We start from the raw sequence: 14,702 nt of genomic DNA on the forward strand, positions 1-14,702 counted from the left end.
TTCTTTCAGTTTCCATTTATTTTCATAAACTGTAGCCTACTAAAGGTATTATTTGAATATGTCCCTGTAATTCATAAACACATGTAAAAAACAACACAAAAAAAGACAAAAGCAAACAAATGAACTTTATAGGCTTTGTGGAATATCATCTTGGCTTTAAATAAGACCACTAACAGAGCCCAGTAAAACCAGTGAGCACATGTTTTCCTTCCCAGTCAGAACCAGTAGTAGTGACTTAGGGATCCATTTGGTGTGACATCATTATAAAGGCTCTCATTATTTTGAGTTAATTTGACCTATGCATGACTAAACAGTTGTCTGTGAGTACAGTACCTTACAAATATATACATATAAGTAAACACATGTAAAAAAAACCAATATGTTCTTGAATTTGAGATGTTTTCACTCCTTATGAGAAGACTTTTAAACATTGATTGAGACCTTTTATATTCCAGGTTGTTATTTCATTATATTTTAGGAGTGCAACAGTTAACAGTTAAACCCTTGTAGTTTAGTTCCAGTTCTTGAAGAACTGCTTGAAGATGATCGTCTCCCTCCCCTGTGGTAGAATCTCCACCTGTAAGACAATGCAGAGATTTGACTACCTGGTCATAACTGTTTATCTAGTGCATCATATACACATAAACCACCCTACTATATACACACAAAGCATTTATGACACTGGGTTCATGACCTGGTGGTTACACAACACACTGTGCAGTGCAATGTTATAATGGAGGAAGGCTTACATGGAATTTGACTTACTGGACTTAAATATGCAAATTCTACTGTTTTCAAGTATAATAAAATCATGACGCTATCACTTGCTGACGTTATGCTGCTGGGTAGACTTAATGGGTGGACAATAAGAAAATAATGTCTGGGTTTTTGTCATTTGTGAGATCATGCTTGACTCACCTGTGTTTTCATCCTGGGGTAGTTCATCTGTTGGATGAAGTCATCTGCCATTTTCAAGGCCTCCCTTTTCTCCTCTGCATTGGCTCCCATACCTGACAATCATAACAAGTGGGATAATGTCTCACCTCAGTCTAACCCATAGAGGTCTCACTAAGGTCTCACCATGATAATGTCAATTCACTTTATTCAATACAAACACGGATTAAATGAGTTTTTAATGAGACACTGGATATCTAGTTGGATATCGAAAAACGTATTCCAGGGATACATTTCATGGAGCAGAAATATGCTAGTTGAGGTTCACATGTTTTCCTCACCTTTCCAGACGAAGATCTTTCCATTGGCCCCGTTGTCTAGAATAAAGCAGTCGTCACGCACCAGAAGGTCCTTGGCAAATGGGCTTTTTTCAGAGACATTGGTCAGCTTCATCTTACCTGTCGCATCGGACACCTGTGGAGGACAACAACACCTGCCATGACTTTTAGTTAATTTGTGATCTAGTTCACCTTGTTTGCTCTTGGGGGGAAAAAGAGACCCAAAGTATAGCTAGCTGTGCTGTGCAGTCTACGTTCCAAAATACCTCAAATGGGGTGAGCTATCCATTTACAATAGTACTGTTGTAATGCAATAGAAAATTTCACGAGACACACCACTGTTTAATAATAGAATTGCAATGTCCAGCCACCTTGTAGAGGGAGGCGGAGTTGGAGACGTCTGCTTGACTGTCCTCTTCTGGAGTGCTCTCTGCCAGCTCTAGCATTGGTCCCAGCACCTGTCAATCACATGGCAGAGTGGAACATGGATTGTGGTGAGTTAAACATTTTTTTTTAAGTCAGTTAGATCCTCAACATCATGTCAGCAAACTCAGTCCACAAAACAAAAGTGTTTGTGAGTAGACTAGTTTGTGACAGAATAGAAGAAATTGTAACTTGTCTGACTAACTATAGACCCATTACCTTCGTATACCTCAATATCAAAGTCTCTAAATATGCCTAGACATTAGAGGATTGACAAGTCTCTAGGTCTGTGACTTTGTTTTAATTTGCTTTGGGAGGAAAGGACTATGTCGGCCATTTTACCTTGAGCATCTCCGGCGGCTCCTCTCCCTCACTGATGTCAGTGATGCGTGCTTTACCATGTCTCTCAGTGTCGCGGATCAGGCTAGCAATCTCACGCGACTTCTGCTTCTCAAACATGTTGGCCTGCGAGCCGATCCACGAAAATATGGTCTAAAGACATAAACAGACATGATTTTAAAAACATTTTATGAGGACTTTATTGATCACTAAATGAGGGGAAATTGGACATTTGGATTTGGCAAGGCAACAATGCCATGTTCTCCCCACTCTTGTTCTCCCCCCTCCCCCCACCTCCCTGTCACCTCTCCCTCTCTCTCACCTCTCCCAGGTCCAGGATGAAGCAGTCTCCCTTGTTGAAGCTCTCCCAGCTCAGCTCCACCTCCTTGGCACGGATGTTGCGCTTCCCTTTGATCTGGTACAGCCTGTGGACCGGCCCTGACCCACCCTGGGGTCGCCTGAAACCCGACTCCACACCACCGTCCTACACGCGTGAGTGTGCGTACGTATGTTTTTTGTTTGTTGAGAGAGTGAGTAAAAATAATAGAAGAGAGGAAAAGAAAGAAGAGAAGAGAACGGTAACAATCTGAAAATGTTGTTTATGGTCGATTCCTCTTATCTGTATTTAACCAGGAAGTATTTGGGGTTTTACTGGCTAACACTTCAACGAGAGAGATATGGAATGACGTAAGAAATCAGCAGCATATGATGAAATTATGCAAAGTAGTGCTTCTACAGGAAAAACATTACATTTACTGGCAATACAGGACTCAATCCTAACACAAGTTAGGATAAACATGCATTACTCATAGTGGACCCAAATCTAATGTGGGAATCACATGGATTACAAGGTTCCAGATACAATAAGTCACACATTGATGTCCATGGGCAAGTTTCCACATGAAATCCCATACACGTGCATTTCTCAAGATAGGATTGGACCTTGTGTTTGTCAGTAAACATGAACTAGGAGTATCCTCCCTCCTCCTGCCCACCTTGTAGCTGACCCCCCTGGGGAAGAGGTTCATGAACTCTGGGGCCTCGTAGCCCTGGATCTGGCGATGCTGGATGGGGTCACCACCCAGGAAGTTGTCCAGCTGGGTAGCCAGCATGGCACACGCCACCTGCTCGTCACGAGATGACTTCTCACCTGGGAGGAAGAGAGAGAGAGGGGGGGGGGGTGAAGGTAGGGAAAGGGAGAAAAGGGGGAGAGTTACAAAAAAGAGAATAGTCAGGCAGTAAAGGGAGAGAGAGGTTGGGTGAAATGGGGTGCATAGACTAAAATGAGTGACAGGTACATAAAGACAAAATAGGGAGGGGTCATGTAAGAGGTGGAGGGAGGGGTCACGAGCGACAGAGAGGTCAGGGAGAGAGGGGAGAGGGCGCTTTTTGAGGGGAGCCCTCTTCCATGCAATGACAATTGGCTTAGTGTCACCTAAGCACCGGATACATGCTGGAAACAACAGCCACATTTGAGTACTATAACAGCCCTACTGCATTTTTTATGAACACACACACAGAACCCAGCCCTTTCCCCTGGGGAACTCTTCTCCTCTTTTATTTCCCCCATCCCCATTCTCTCATCATCCTTCCATCCATCCGTCTTAGTCTCCGTCCTCACATAATCAGTCGTTGGGTCAGCGTCGCGGCGTGTGTGTCATCACGAAACGCATGCGGGTTATTAGCTTTTCAACCGCGAGGAGGTTAATTAGGCGTGTACACAATGGGTTGGCTAGTAGTTTGGATATACAGAGCAGTACTGGATACGAGCTTACGAGGCCCCATCCATGGAAGATAATAGAGGGCTCTTATGCCAAGAGTCTGAGGCATCCTTTTCCATCCCACTCTTACATGTATCCACTTTCTAATGTACACAGATAGTCCTCGTCCTGCCCTATGATGACCGCAACTCACCCATTCCATCACAGTTAGTTGAGTAGCACACTCAAATGCTCCTACACTTGTTTCTATTGAAGCTCTGGCAAATATCCGTATAGATCAAAGCATTGTCTTGTACTTCAATAAAGGGTATGTGTTGGAGTATTTTACTACATAGATCTGCAGGTTTTTATGGCCAGTATCTTATTAGTGGGTCCTCATGAGTTTCTCATGAACATGTGACAGCAAAATATCCAGACCCTCTCAGAGTAGGAGTGTTGATCTTGTATCAGTTTAGCCTTTTAGATCATAATGAATAAGACAGGGGAACCTGATCCTAGATCAGCACTCCTACTCGCTATGTGAATACAGGCCCTGGTCAGTAGAAACTCTGGACACTACTTATTTGACATATACAGTATACATTCGGAAAGTATTCAGACCCCTTGACTTTTTCCACATTTTGTGATGTTGCAGCCTTATTCTATAATTTATTAAGTAATTGTTCTCCCTCATCAATACCCTATAATGACAAAGCAAAAACAGGTTTTAATGCATTTTTGCTAATTTATTACAAATAAAAAACTGAAATATCAGATTTACACAAGTATTCAGACCCTTTACTCAGTACTTTGTTGAAGCACCTTTGGCAGCGATTACAGCATAGAGTCTTCTTGGGTATGACGCTAGAATCTTGGCACACCTGTATTTGGGGAGTTTCTCCCATTCTTCTCTGCAGATCCTCTCAATCTCTGTCAGGTTGGATGGGGAGCGTCACTGCACAGCTATTTTCAGGCCTCTCCATAGATGTTCGATCAGGTGCAAGTCAGGGTTCTGGCTGGGCCACTCAAGGACATTCAGAGACTTGTCCTGAAGCCATTCCTGCATTATCTTGGATGTGTGCTTAGGGTCGTTGACCTGTTGGAAGATGAACCTGATTGGTGGAGTGCTGCAGATATAGTTGTCCTTCTGGAAGGTTCTCCCATCTCTACAGAGGAACTCTGGAGCTCTGTCAGAGTGACCATCGGGTTCTTGGTCACCTCCCTGAACAAGGTCCTTCTCCCCCAATTGCTCAGTTTGGCCTGGCGGCCAGCTCTAGGAAGAGTCTTGATGGTTCCAAACTTCTTCCATTGAAGAATGATGGAGGCCACTGTTCTCTTGGGGACCTTCAATGTGGGACCTTATATAGACAGGTGTGTGCCTATCCAAATCATGCCCAATCAATTGAATTTTCCACAGGTGGACTCCAATCAGGTTGTAGAAACATCTCAAGGATGATCAATGGGAAACAGGATACACCTGAGCTCAATTTCAAGTTTCATAGCAAAGGGTCTGAATACTTATGTAAATAAGGTATTTCTGTTTTTTATTTTCAATAAATGTGCAAAAAAATCTAAAAACCTGTTTTCACTTTGTCATTATGGGATTTTGTGTGTAGATTGCTGAGGATGTTTTTATTTATTTAATCCATTTTAGAATAAGGCTGTAACATAACAAAATGTGGAAAAAGTCAATGGGTCTGAAAACTTTCCAAATGCACTGTTAACACGCACCCATTTTCCGTAACCTCACCTATCCACATGTGCAGGTCTGCCCCCTGGTCCCCCCTGTGCTCCAGCACCAGGTAGGAGTCTCCGTTGAAGAAAGCCCCCACCTCAGCCGGCTCCAGCAGCACCGCCTTCATCTTCTCCACCCGCCACACCTTCAGCCCCGGCTCCCGTGTCTCTGGTCCAAACTGGCCCGGCGCTGCCTGGCAGGGGAACATTCTGCATTGGGAAGAAGCAGAGGAGAGAGTGGGTCAGTGGGTGTGATGGTGGTGGGGGATGGATGGATGGTAGGTAGGATGTAGGATTATGGGGAGGGCGGCTGCCTGGAAAGGGAGCATTCTGCACTGGGTAGAGGGAGTGGGTCAGGGGAGGTGAGGGTGGAGGATAAATGAATGGTAGAGTTGGGGAAGGGAAAGTTGGAAGAGAAAGGGTGGAAGTGGAGTCTGTTGTATTTTCTGGGTTGTGAGAAGGGGTGTATTTCTTTGCTATGAAGTGAAACAAATGGAGATGGGGAGTTGTTGCCGCTGGAGGTGGCAGAAACAGTCAACTAAGGGAAATTGCTTTCACTTGGCAAGAACACCGATTTCCATATTGGAAAGCAGACAGAGAATGGAGTGGATGGGTGACAACTCATATAACCACAGCATGAAAATAATCCCTATTTCTGCCGGAAGACAGAAACAGGGAGATAGAGGTGGAAATGAGTAGAAGAGAGGATGCAAAATGAGGGGTCAAGTTGCTTGATGAAGACCATAGGGGTAGATGGGTTACATCATTGTTGTGTAATATGACAACACAGTAGGCAAACCGACCCATACAACACTTGTGGTTGTACAAAAGAGGGTGTGTCTGCAGGGCGAGTCGTATCACGTCTCACATGCACACACTGAACTAAATATCTCTCCCTCTCTCTTGCTCTCTCTCGCGTTCTCTTCTCCGTCTCTCTCTAGCCACAGTTTCCAAAGCTTTAATATACACAACTTTATCGACTCATAGTACCTCTGCCATTGTTATTTCCCTGTAGCAATCCGATTCAGTAAGTGATAGAGTCATACTCCAGGGTAAATGAATGTTGGATGTTGTACCGGCTACACTCAAGTCACCTGGCCTCAGACAGTTGTTCCGACTACACTAAACGTGGCCAATGTCCTTTGGCAGACCTTTGTTTGTGTATAAAATGGAAGGTAGGTGGAATATCATGGGAGACAGGTAGTATCGATGTTTATCATTTACAACCTATTCACCCTGAAACAGAGCTCTATGTTGATTGTTTTGTATGGTCTATCCTCATTCAATGGGATGTCCTGTTGTTGGTCTTAAAGTGGCTGCTTCACTGTCAATCCAGCAACGTTACACCTGAAAACAAATCAATCAAAGGGCTATATGGGTAATAAGCAGGTTTTAATGGTGTATTATAGCTGTAGTAAGTACACTACGTCACAGTAACACTACTCACCAAAGAGTTCACCCAACTCTCACAGAACATGTGTAGCTGCACTATAATTACACTGTAGGTAACTACCAGGTGACGTGGGAGCCAGACTGGCAAAGGCTTGGTTTCCACTCTATATTTGTAATATCAGCATGAAGGGTAATGGCCTGGATATTGGGTAACCTTGAAAGAAGCCAGTCCTTTAATGGCCAATGAAAACATTTAGGAAAAACATGTCTCAAAGAAACGAAAACGCTCTCTCACAATCCAGCGCATGCACAGAACACGTCTTCATAAAGAAACAAAAGACAAGGTTGCTTTAACTAAAGCTGTAAAAACTCTTGGCATGGCATTGAGTTGACAGTTTTTCAGTTATACAGTGGGCGCCACTGAAAAAACTTTGGTGCTGATAAAGTGGGACTGAACCGGCTTGGCACGGCCATTGCCCATCGTAAAAAGGTTACATGACGATGGGAGGTCATGGATAGAGTCAGCAGCTTCGAGCGCTCACAAACGTCTTGAGTCGGCGACTTTGTGAAGTTAACGCTCCACCCCTGAGACAAAGAGCACGGCTGTTTGGATCAGCATCTATGGAAACTGCAACTATGACTCATTCACTCTCTCCCTCCAAACAACCACACAGAGCCGTGGTTAACAATCGGCTGAATGTTCTTACTGAGAGAGAGAAAGAGAGAGAGGGGGGGGGGGGGAAGAAAGTGACGCAAACACGCTAAGTACTAGCCGGTCGCTATCCTTGATTCGTCTTTAGATCAAATACATATCCACTGATATGGCAACAGCAGCCTTTCGCTCTTTCATAAATTGGTGTGAGCACATATGTCAACAGGTTCATAATTGCTTACTCAATGGAGAAAGAATTCACATGTGGCTGGACAGCGTTTGAGTGTTTGTGGGCCACAAAGCAGAAGCGGTACACAACACATGCCTAAACCCAGTTAAAGGATCAGCTAAACCCTTTCCTGATGCTACTAGAGCCGGGTCACTTAATACTGTTGAGACTGTGTCACAAACACAAAACGGCAATACATGTGAAACTAAACCTGAATCAATAACTTTCTATTACATCACAGGTAATGATTCAGGTAGAAGGAGGTGCAGGCGAGGAAGTTCATGCACGTCCCTGCTGAAAACAGCAGCATAAACCAGCATAGGGTGGTGCCCTGCTGTTTTTTTGCTGGTGCCCAGCAAAACCATCATCCAAGTGCTTCATTATTCAAGACAGTGCATTACATAGATCACAAGGCCTTACTTTGAGGGCCTAGTTTTTCCCCAATACAGTGGCCACATCAGGCCTGCAAGTCACATCATGCAGGCTTGCAAAGTGATGTTTAATTCCTTTTGGAATCCAGCCAGAGTGGGGATATCCAACAATTGTAACTTGTATTCACCCACAAGCTAAATGTAGAATGACTGCCAGGGGTAGAAAGTAGAATGCGAGAGATGACCTAAACCATCTAAACTGGAACAACCGTTTCAGTAACGGGCGCAATAAAATCCAACTAACAGACTGGATTAGTTTAGAAACATGTATGTTATGTCTCTTTGTGTAGCATACGACTCATTAATGAATCAATCAATGTACATGCAAAAACACAGCAAACAAAACATATATTGAAATAGAGCATGCTGGGAAATATGGAAATGATGGCCATGGTTTTGACATACCAGCTTGACCATTCTGGACCAGCATAGACCAGCATGGACCAGCTTGGTCACCAGCATACCTGCATTACCAGCATACCAGCATGAGCTGGTTGACCAGCCAAACCAGTTAGACCATGCTAGTCAGACCAGCTTGACCAGCATGGACCAGCTTGAAATGTAGGCTGGTGTATGCTTTTTTTTCAGCAGGGATTGCAGGATCCCAGTGAGGAGGATAGAAGCTAAACTCTCATGCTACCTAGCAGCAAGACTATTAGGCCCTTGTGAAAGCAGAACTGACATATTAAATCCAGTTAGCAAAGTAGATGAAAAACTAAACCAGAGAATCAAGTCAACAAAACAAAACAAGCTACTTGTTAACCTGTCAGAAAATGAGTAATGGGTAAAAAAAGAGAGAGAGAGAGATAACACACATGCTAGCCTAGGTATACTGCCAAATAGCCACCACCAAACCCCACACACAAGGGCTGCAGGCGGGCGACGGTAGGCGTCAGGGTTACAATGCTTAGACAGAGTCGTGAAGAGGAAAAATCCCCGGTCCACTTAACTGCATGATCCCCTCGGCTAGCTCCGGCACCGCACCTGACTCCAGCTCCATTCTGCCTGATGGCCGCTCGTGACTGTGTGTGTGAGTGGACTGAGGGGGCCTGGTTGAGGAGGAGTGTGCTGGTGCTCCTCACCTGGTTAGCTTATATGAGGAAGGTAACGTGAGCCTGGGGAGTGATCTGAGCGGCCATGGCGAGGGCGCTCTGTGGGGGAAGAGTCGGGTTCCTGACAAACGCTAAACACCACGGTGATAATCATGACTGCTGGGCCTGCCTACTGTTGCATTCCTCCCCACTCTCTCCCTCTACTGCCTCCCCCATCTCCCCTCTCAACTGCCTAGACACTTTCCATGGGCCAGGGGAGGAAGGAGGGAGGGAGAGACGAAGGGAGAGGGAAGAGATGTGTCCTAACACTGACAGATTGCTCATTCTGATGCGACAGGCAATTTGTAGATTGCCCCTGACCATGAACAAATGAACACCCTCCTTTCCTCGTCTCTTGTCTCTCATGAGCATTGATTAGAATGGACTGGACAAGACAGGACAATTGGTCTCCATTGCATCTCCCACTCAGTCTCTTCCATCCAGATCAGTGATCAAGGAAAATAAACACGGGTACAAGGAAAGGAGGCAATATAAGAGAACTGGGACGTAGCCCAAGAGACAGGGAACCGAGGCCTTTGGCCTTGAGCAGCAGGGCGGCCTATGGCCTCAAGTCAGATGGAGATTGATAGGGATGGCGGGAGAGATAGAGAGATGGGGGTCAGAGATAGGATACTGGGGTCATTGAGGCAATCAGATCATTCATGCGCTTTTAATCTGAGGGAGAAAAATGAGAGGGGACAAAAATACAGGCAGACAGAGGGAGTGTCGGAGGGAGATATGAGAGCAATTTGCCACGTGTCTGTGTGTGCGTGCTTGTGCGTGCGCGTGCGGGAGATAAAAATGAGGTGAGAGGAGAGGAGCAGGGAAGTAGAGAGGGATGAAATGCAAGGGGAATAATTACATTGAGATAGGTGATAAAGGACTTACGTACAGAGCAGAGTCCATAAACAATCTCGAAACAGAGAGAGAGAAATAGAGAGGAGAATAAAGAGATAGCTAAACATTTTATGATTGATAGCGATATTGAGAGAGGGTAGAGAGACGGAGAGTAAAAGGGAGGGATAGAAAGAGGGAGGCAAGCGAAGTGTGACTAGTTTTTTTGTTCCGTCTCAGATTCCTCAGCTAATTTGAGGGGGAAAAAATCCAGATGGAGAGAGAAAAAAAATGGAGTGCCTAGGAAAATATGTCCCTGCTAGGCATCCCAGATAAGGAAAAATTGTGGAGAAAAGAAAGACGATGAAAATAAGGGAAATGGGGAAAAAGTAGTTAGAAGTTATTTTGTAGAGCACTTACCTTGCAACTTTAGGTGAGGAGGAAATGGATCAGGACACGTCGGTGCAGACAAAGAGAGGAAATGCACTCATGCAAAGAAAACACGTCCATATATACACACACACACACACACATACACACACACACACACACACACACACACACACGCACACACACACAGACTCTCAGACACAAGCTCTTCCTGTCTCTGTCTCATGCAATCATAGCCCAGCCCTGTGGTTTACAGAACAATGAAACTGCAGAAAACTTTTTCTTGAAGTAAAAAGAGAGAAACTAGGGAAACAGATAGACCGTGAGAGTAGGGCTGAACAGAGAATGAATAAGTTGTGTGAGACTGCGAGGGTGTGGCATGAAGGAGACAAAATTTGCAGAAAAGATTAAGAAAGGGTTGTGCACCAGCAAAAGCACAGCGAAGGCACCAGCAAAAACAGAGCGAAGGCACCAGCAAAAGCACAGCGAAGGCACCAGCAAAAACAGAGCGAAGGCACCAGCGAAAGCACAGCGAAGGCACCAGCAAAAACACTGCGAAGGCACCAGCAAAAGCACAGCGAAGGCACCAGCAAAAACAGAGCGAAGGCACCAGCAAAAACAGAGCGAAGGCACCAGCGAAAGCACAGCGAAGGCACCAGCAAAAACACTGCGAAGGCACCAGCAAAAGCACAGCGAAGGCACCAGCAAAAACAGAGCGAAGGCACCAGCAAAAACAGAGCGAAGGCACCAGCGAAAGCACAGCGAAGGCACCAGCAAAAACACTGCGAAGGCACCAGCAAAAGCACAGCGAAGGCACCAGCAAAAACAGAGCGAAGGCACCAGCAAAAACAGAGCGAAGGCACCAGCAAAAACAGAGCAAAGGCACCAGCAAAAACAGAGCGAAGGCACCAGCAAAAACAGAGTGAAGGCACCAGCAAAAGCACAGCGAAGGCACCAGCAAAAACAGAGCGAAGGCACCAGCAAAAACAGAGCGAAGGCACCAGCAAAAACAGAGCGAAGGCACCAGCAAAAACAGAGCGAAGGCACCAGCAAAAACAGAGTGAAGGCACCAGCAAAAGCACAGTGAAGGCACCAGCAAAAGCACAGCGAAGGCACCAGCAAAAGCACAGCGAAGGCACCAGCAAAAACAGAGCGAAGGCACCAGCCAAGGGAACCAGCAAAAACACAGCAGGGCAACCAAATCATAGCAACATAACCAAACCATCCAGTGTTACTCATCTATGGCCTTTCACATAGACACACTTTGTATGGGGAACACTCTCCTGGCTGACTGCTCAACCAGACCACTGTATAATGACATGGCCTTCTTCACAGTGACATCAGCCTGGTAATGATTAGATCTCTATTTGACCCCTATGGATTCCCTAAGTATAGGGCAGGCTGGACCAATGCACATATTTCTTGAAACTCATGTTTCTATTTTTTATTTGGGGAACTGATTTACAAGAGCAGTGTCCAGCCAACCCCATCATTTAAACCTTCTTTTCCATATTATGTTTGCTTGTAGTCAGTCTGGACAATGGTGTCTCGTCTTTAATGGCCTTATCAGGATACCCATACTTGCGTCCTAAATTGTTGAACGTTTGAGTATGCGAAAATATTACGTTTAATAGTACGTGACATTTCGAAAGTCGAGTATAGGCATACTTTAAATTCCTGCATGTCATACTCTTTTCGGCTTTGACAACAGCTGATGAATTAGATATGGGGATGCGCTACCGAAATCAACGAATAGTGGGAAACAACGCAATCACGCATTATGCATTATCAGTATACGAAAATATAATGTTAATAGTATGCAACGTTTCAAAAATCGATTGAGGTTTAAATGCCAGGATGTTATAGGCCTACTCATTTCGGCTCTTCATCTACTAGAATATGATGCACACTTTTCCACAATGCATTGGAAGAGGTGAGCTGTGAGTGATAGGACCTAGTTCTTTTCAAGTAGCCAAACAACAAAATGAGGCTACTTAATTGGGAAGATATCCGAAGCTTCTGCGACGTTCAAATGTATACTAAGTAGTTTTTGTTATCCTTAAAATGATGACGAGTAGGCTTATTGCATCGTAGGCAACATCTATGAAAACAAAAGCCGTTCTTTATTTTTTACCCAAAGCAAATTGCTGTATTCTCACAGAAAAGTCTTGATTGTTTTACTTTCAATATTTCTTTATTGATCTTCACCTGAGATTTTAAACCAAATACTAAACTATCTTTTGATTTCAGAATGTGTCCGCACTGGGGTCTCCAGCCTGGTCTCATAGACTAGACATAACATAGTAAACACCAATCCTGGGCACTCAAATTAGTATGATATGTTACGTTTGGGTACTTGGATGTAGCTGCGTTATTTATGTCATATGACATATTAGGCCTTTTGATTTGAATTGTTTTGGATTGTTTTAGTTTTGTAGGCTAACTATTTAATTATTTAATGATGCACTATGGCGAAATCACTCCGCCATTTCCTGGTTGCTCAAATTCTGATAGTTCGCCTAATTTCAGTTTATGTGATAAAACAAGCAATTATAGTGTAGAGAATCATTGTACCATCTAAACCGCTGTGAAATATCTTTCCCGTAACCAAAAATATTTTATTTTCAGCTGTTTGAAGCTGGTGAATCTTACAGAACAGATCTACCGCTTCTTAGACTTACTTTCAATGAGAATGACAGATCAATACTGAACAAAAGTATGAAAGCAACATGCAACAATTTCAAAGATTTTACTGAGTTACAGTTCATACAAAGAAATCAGTCAATTTAAATAAATTCATTAGGCCCTAATCTATGGATTTCACATGACTGGGCAGGGGCTCCCCACCTCAGACCATCCCGCATGTGAAGAAGCCGGACGTGGAGGTCCTGGGCTGGCGTTGTTACACGTGGTCTGCGGTTGTGAGGCCGGTTGGATGTATTGCCAAATTATCTAAAATGACGTTAGAGGCTTATTACAGAGAAATGAACATTACATTCTCTGACAACAGCTCTTGTGGACATTCCAGCAGTCAGCATGCCAATTGCACGCTCCCTCAAAACTTTAGATGTGTGGCATTGTGTTGTGTGACAAAACTGCACGTTTTAAAGTGGCCTTTTGTTGTCCCCAGCACAAGGTGCAACTGTGTAATGATCATGCTGTTTAATCAGCTTCTTGATATGCCACACCTGTGAGTCAGGTGGATGGATTATCTTGGCAAAGGAGAAATGCTCGCTAACAGTGATATAAACACATTTGTGCACAAAAATGGAGAGAAATACATTTTTTGGTGTGTATGGAAAATTTTTATATTATTTTATTTCAGCTCATTTTATTTACATGTTGCATTTATATTTTTGTTCAGTGTATAACACACTATGTGAATTAGGGGGTCGTCCGAAAAGTTACATATTGCAGCTTTAATTTATGGATCAAGCCTTAGCAGTCATTCTGATCTCGTTCCCAATAATCGGCGCTTTAGTTTATTATTTTGCTGTCCAGCGGTTCTGAATTCGCAATGTTCACATTTTTCTGTGCAATAGCCTTTTGATTTGAACATTTGAAAAGTTTTAGTGTGTGTACTGGGCTATTTGGTTAAATTTATACACATTACAGCACTTTGGTTTCAATGATAAATATGTATGTTGAAATGGAACCAAATGATCTGTTTCTGTCTTAAGTCTTTATAAAATAGGATTGATGGGCTAGGCAATAGGATCTACTACGGTATAGGTTGATTGTGATCGTCTGTCTATAACCAGCCTGAGCAGGCCTATAACTCCATTCCTATTCTATTCAGAGTAAAGGAATTAATCAAATTGGAAATCAGCTATTATCGGGCTGGTTAATGAGATGCATTAACCGCCCCACCTACTCAGCCAATCAGGAGCCACTACTGTAGTACTCTAGAATGGCTATTTGGAGGCGGCCAGCGTGTAAATCGGTAATTTCACTCATTTGGCCAATTTTGCTGACTGTTGTTGCCTATTGATAGTCGTTGCTTGGTACATTTTGAGGTCTGTCTACATCCTCAAAACATCCCTGGAACATCCTCTTCTGGTTTCTATAGGGAAGCAGTGTATTTGATCAGGCCTAACAAATACACCAACCACATTGGAAAAAGAGAAGTCAAATGTCTAAAATAGGCTTACTTTGTGACTAATTCAGAAGATCAAGTGACTAGCAAATAAAACAATGTTTTTTGTTCAATCAGTATTAGGGCCCAATTCCATTTTGACCTCTTCCCTAAGCACCT

General features: G+C 43.8%; 1 protein-coding gene across 2 annotated transcripts; it reads right to left on the reverse strand.

Annotated features, from left to right (window-relative positions):
- capgb (capping protein (actin filament), gelsolin-like b) lies at window positions 1-10,769 on the reverse strand. 2 transcript variants are annotated; one of them, XM_020504322.2, is made up of 9 exons: window positions 10,478-10,769; window positions 5,445-5,638; window positions 2,990-3,144; window positions 2,317-2,478; window positions 1,998-2,147; window positions 1,604-1,690; window positions 1,236-1,368; window positions 919-1,010; window positions 1-577 (listed from the first exon to the last, which is right to left on the reverse strand). In XM_020504322.2, the coding sequence occupies exons 2-9, from the start codon at window positions 5,635-5,637 to the stop codon at window positions 512-514; spliced, it is 1,038 nt and encodes a 345-aa protein (XP_020359911.1). In that variant the 5' UTR covers window position 5,638; window positions 10,478-10,769; the 3' UTR covers window positions 1-511. The 2 variants fall into 2 exon arrangements, with proteins under 2 accessions (XP_020359911.1, XP_031648007.1); XM_031792147.1 differs by lacking the exon at window positions 10,478-10,769 and adding an exon at window positions 9,083-9,215.
- Between the last annotated feature and the right edge of the window lie 3,933 nt (window positions 10,770-14,702).

This window comes from Oncorhynchus kisutch, linkage group LG16 (assembly GCF_002021735.2).
Source record: "Oncorhynchus kisutch isolate 150728-3 linkage group LG16, Okis_V2, whole genome shotgun sequence".
NCBI lineage: Eukaryota > Metazoa > Chordata > Actinopteri > Salmoniformes > Salmonidae > Oncorhynchus > Oncorhynchus kisutch.

Coding starts and splice junctions, on each gene's coding strand:
- capgb (XM_031792147.1), bottom strand. CDS start 9,132: ATGGAGCTGGAGTCAGGTGCGGTGCCGGAGCTAGCCGAGGGGATCATG. Junction 2,479..2,989: donor CCAGGGGGGTCAGCTACAAG/GTGGGCAGGAGG, acceptor TCACGCGTGTAG/GACGGTGGTGTGGAGTCGGG. Junction 578..918: donor ACCCCAGGATGAAAACACAG/GTGAGTCAAGCA, acceptor ATTGTCTTACAG/GTGGAGATTCTACCACAGGG.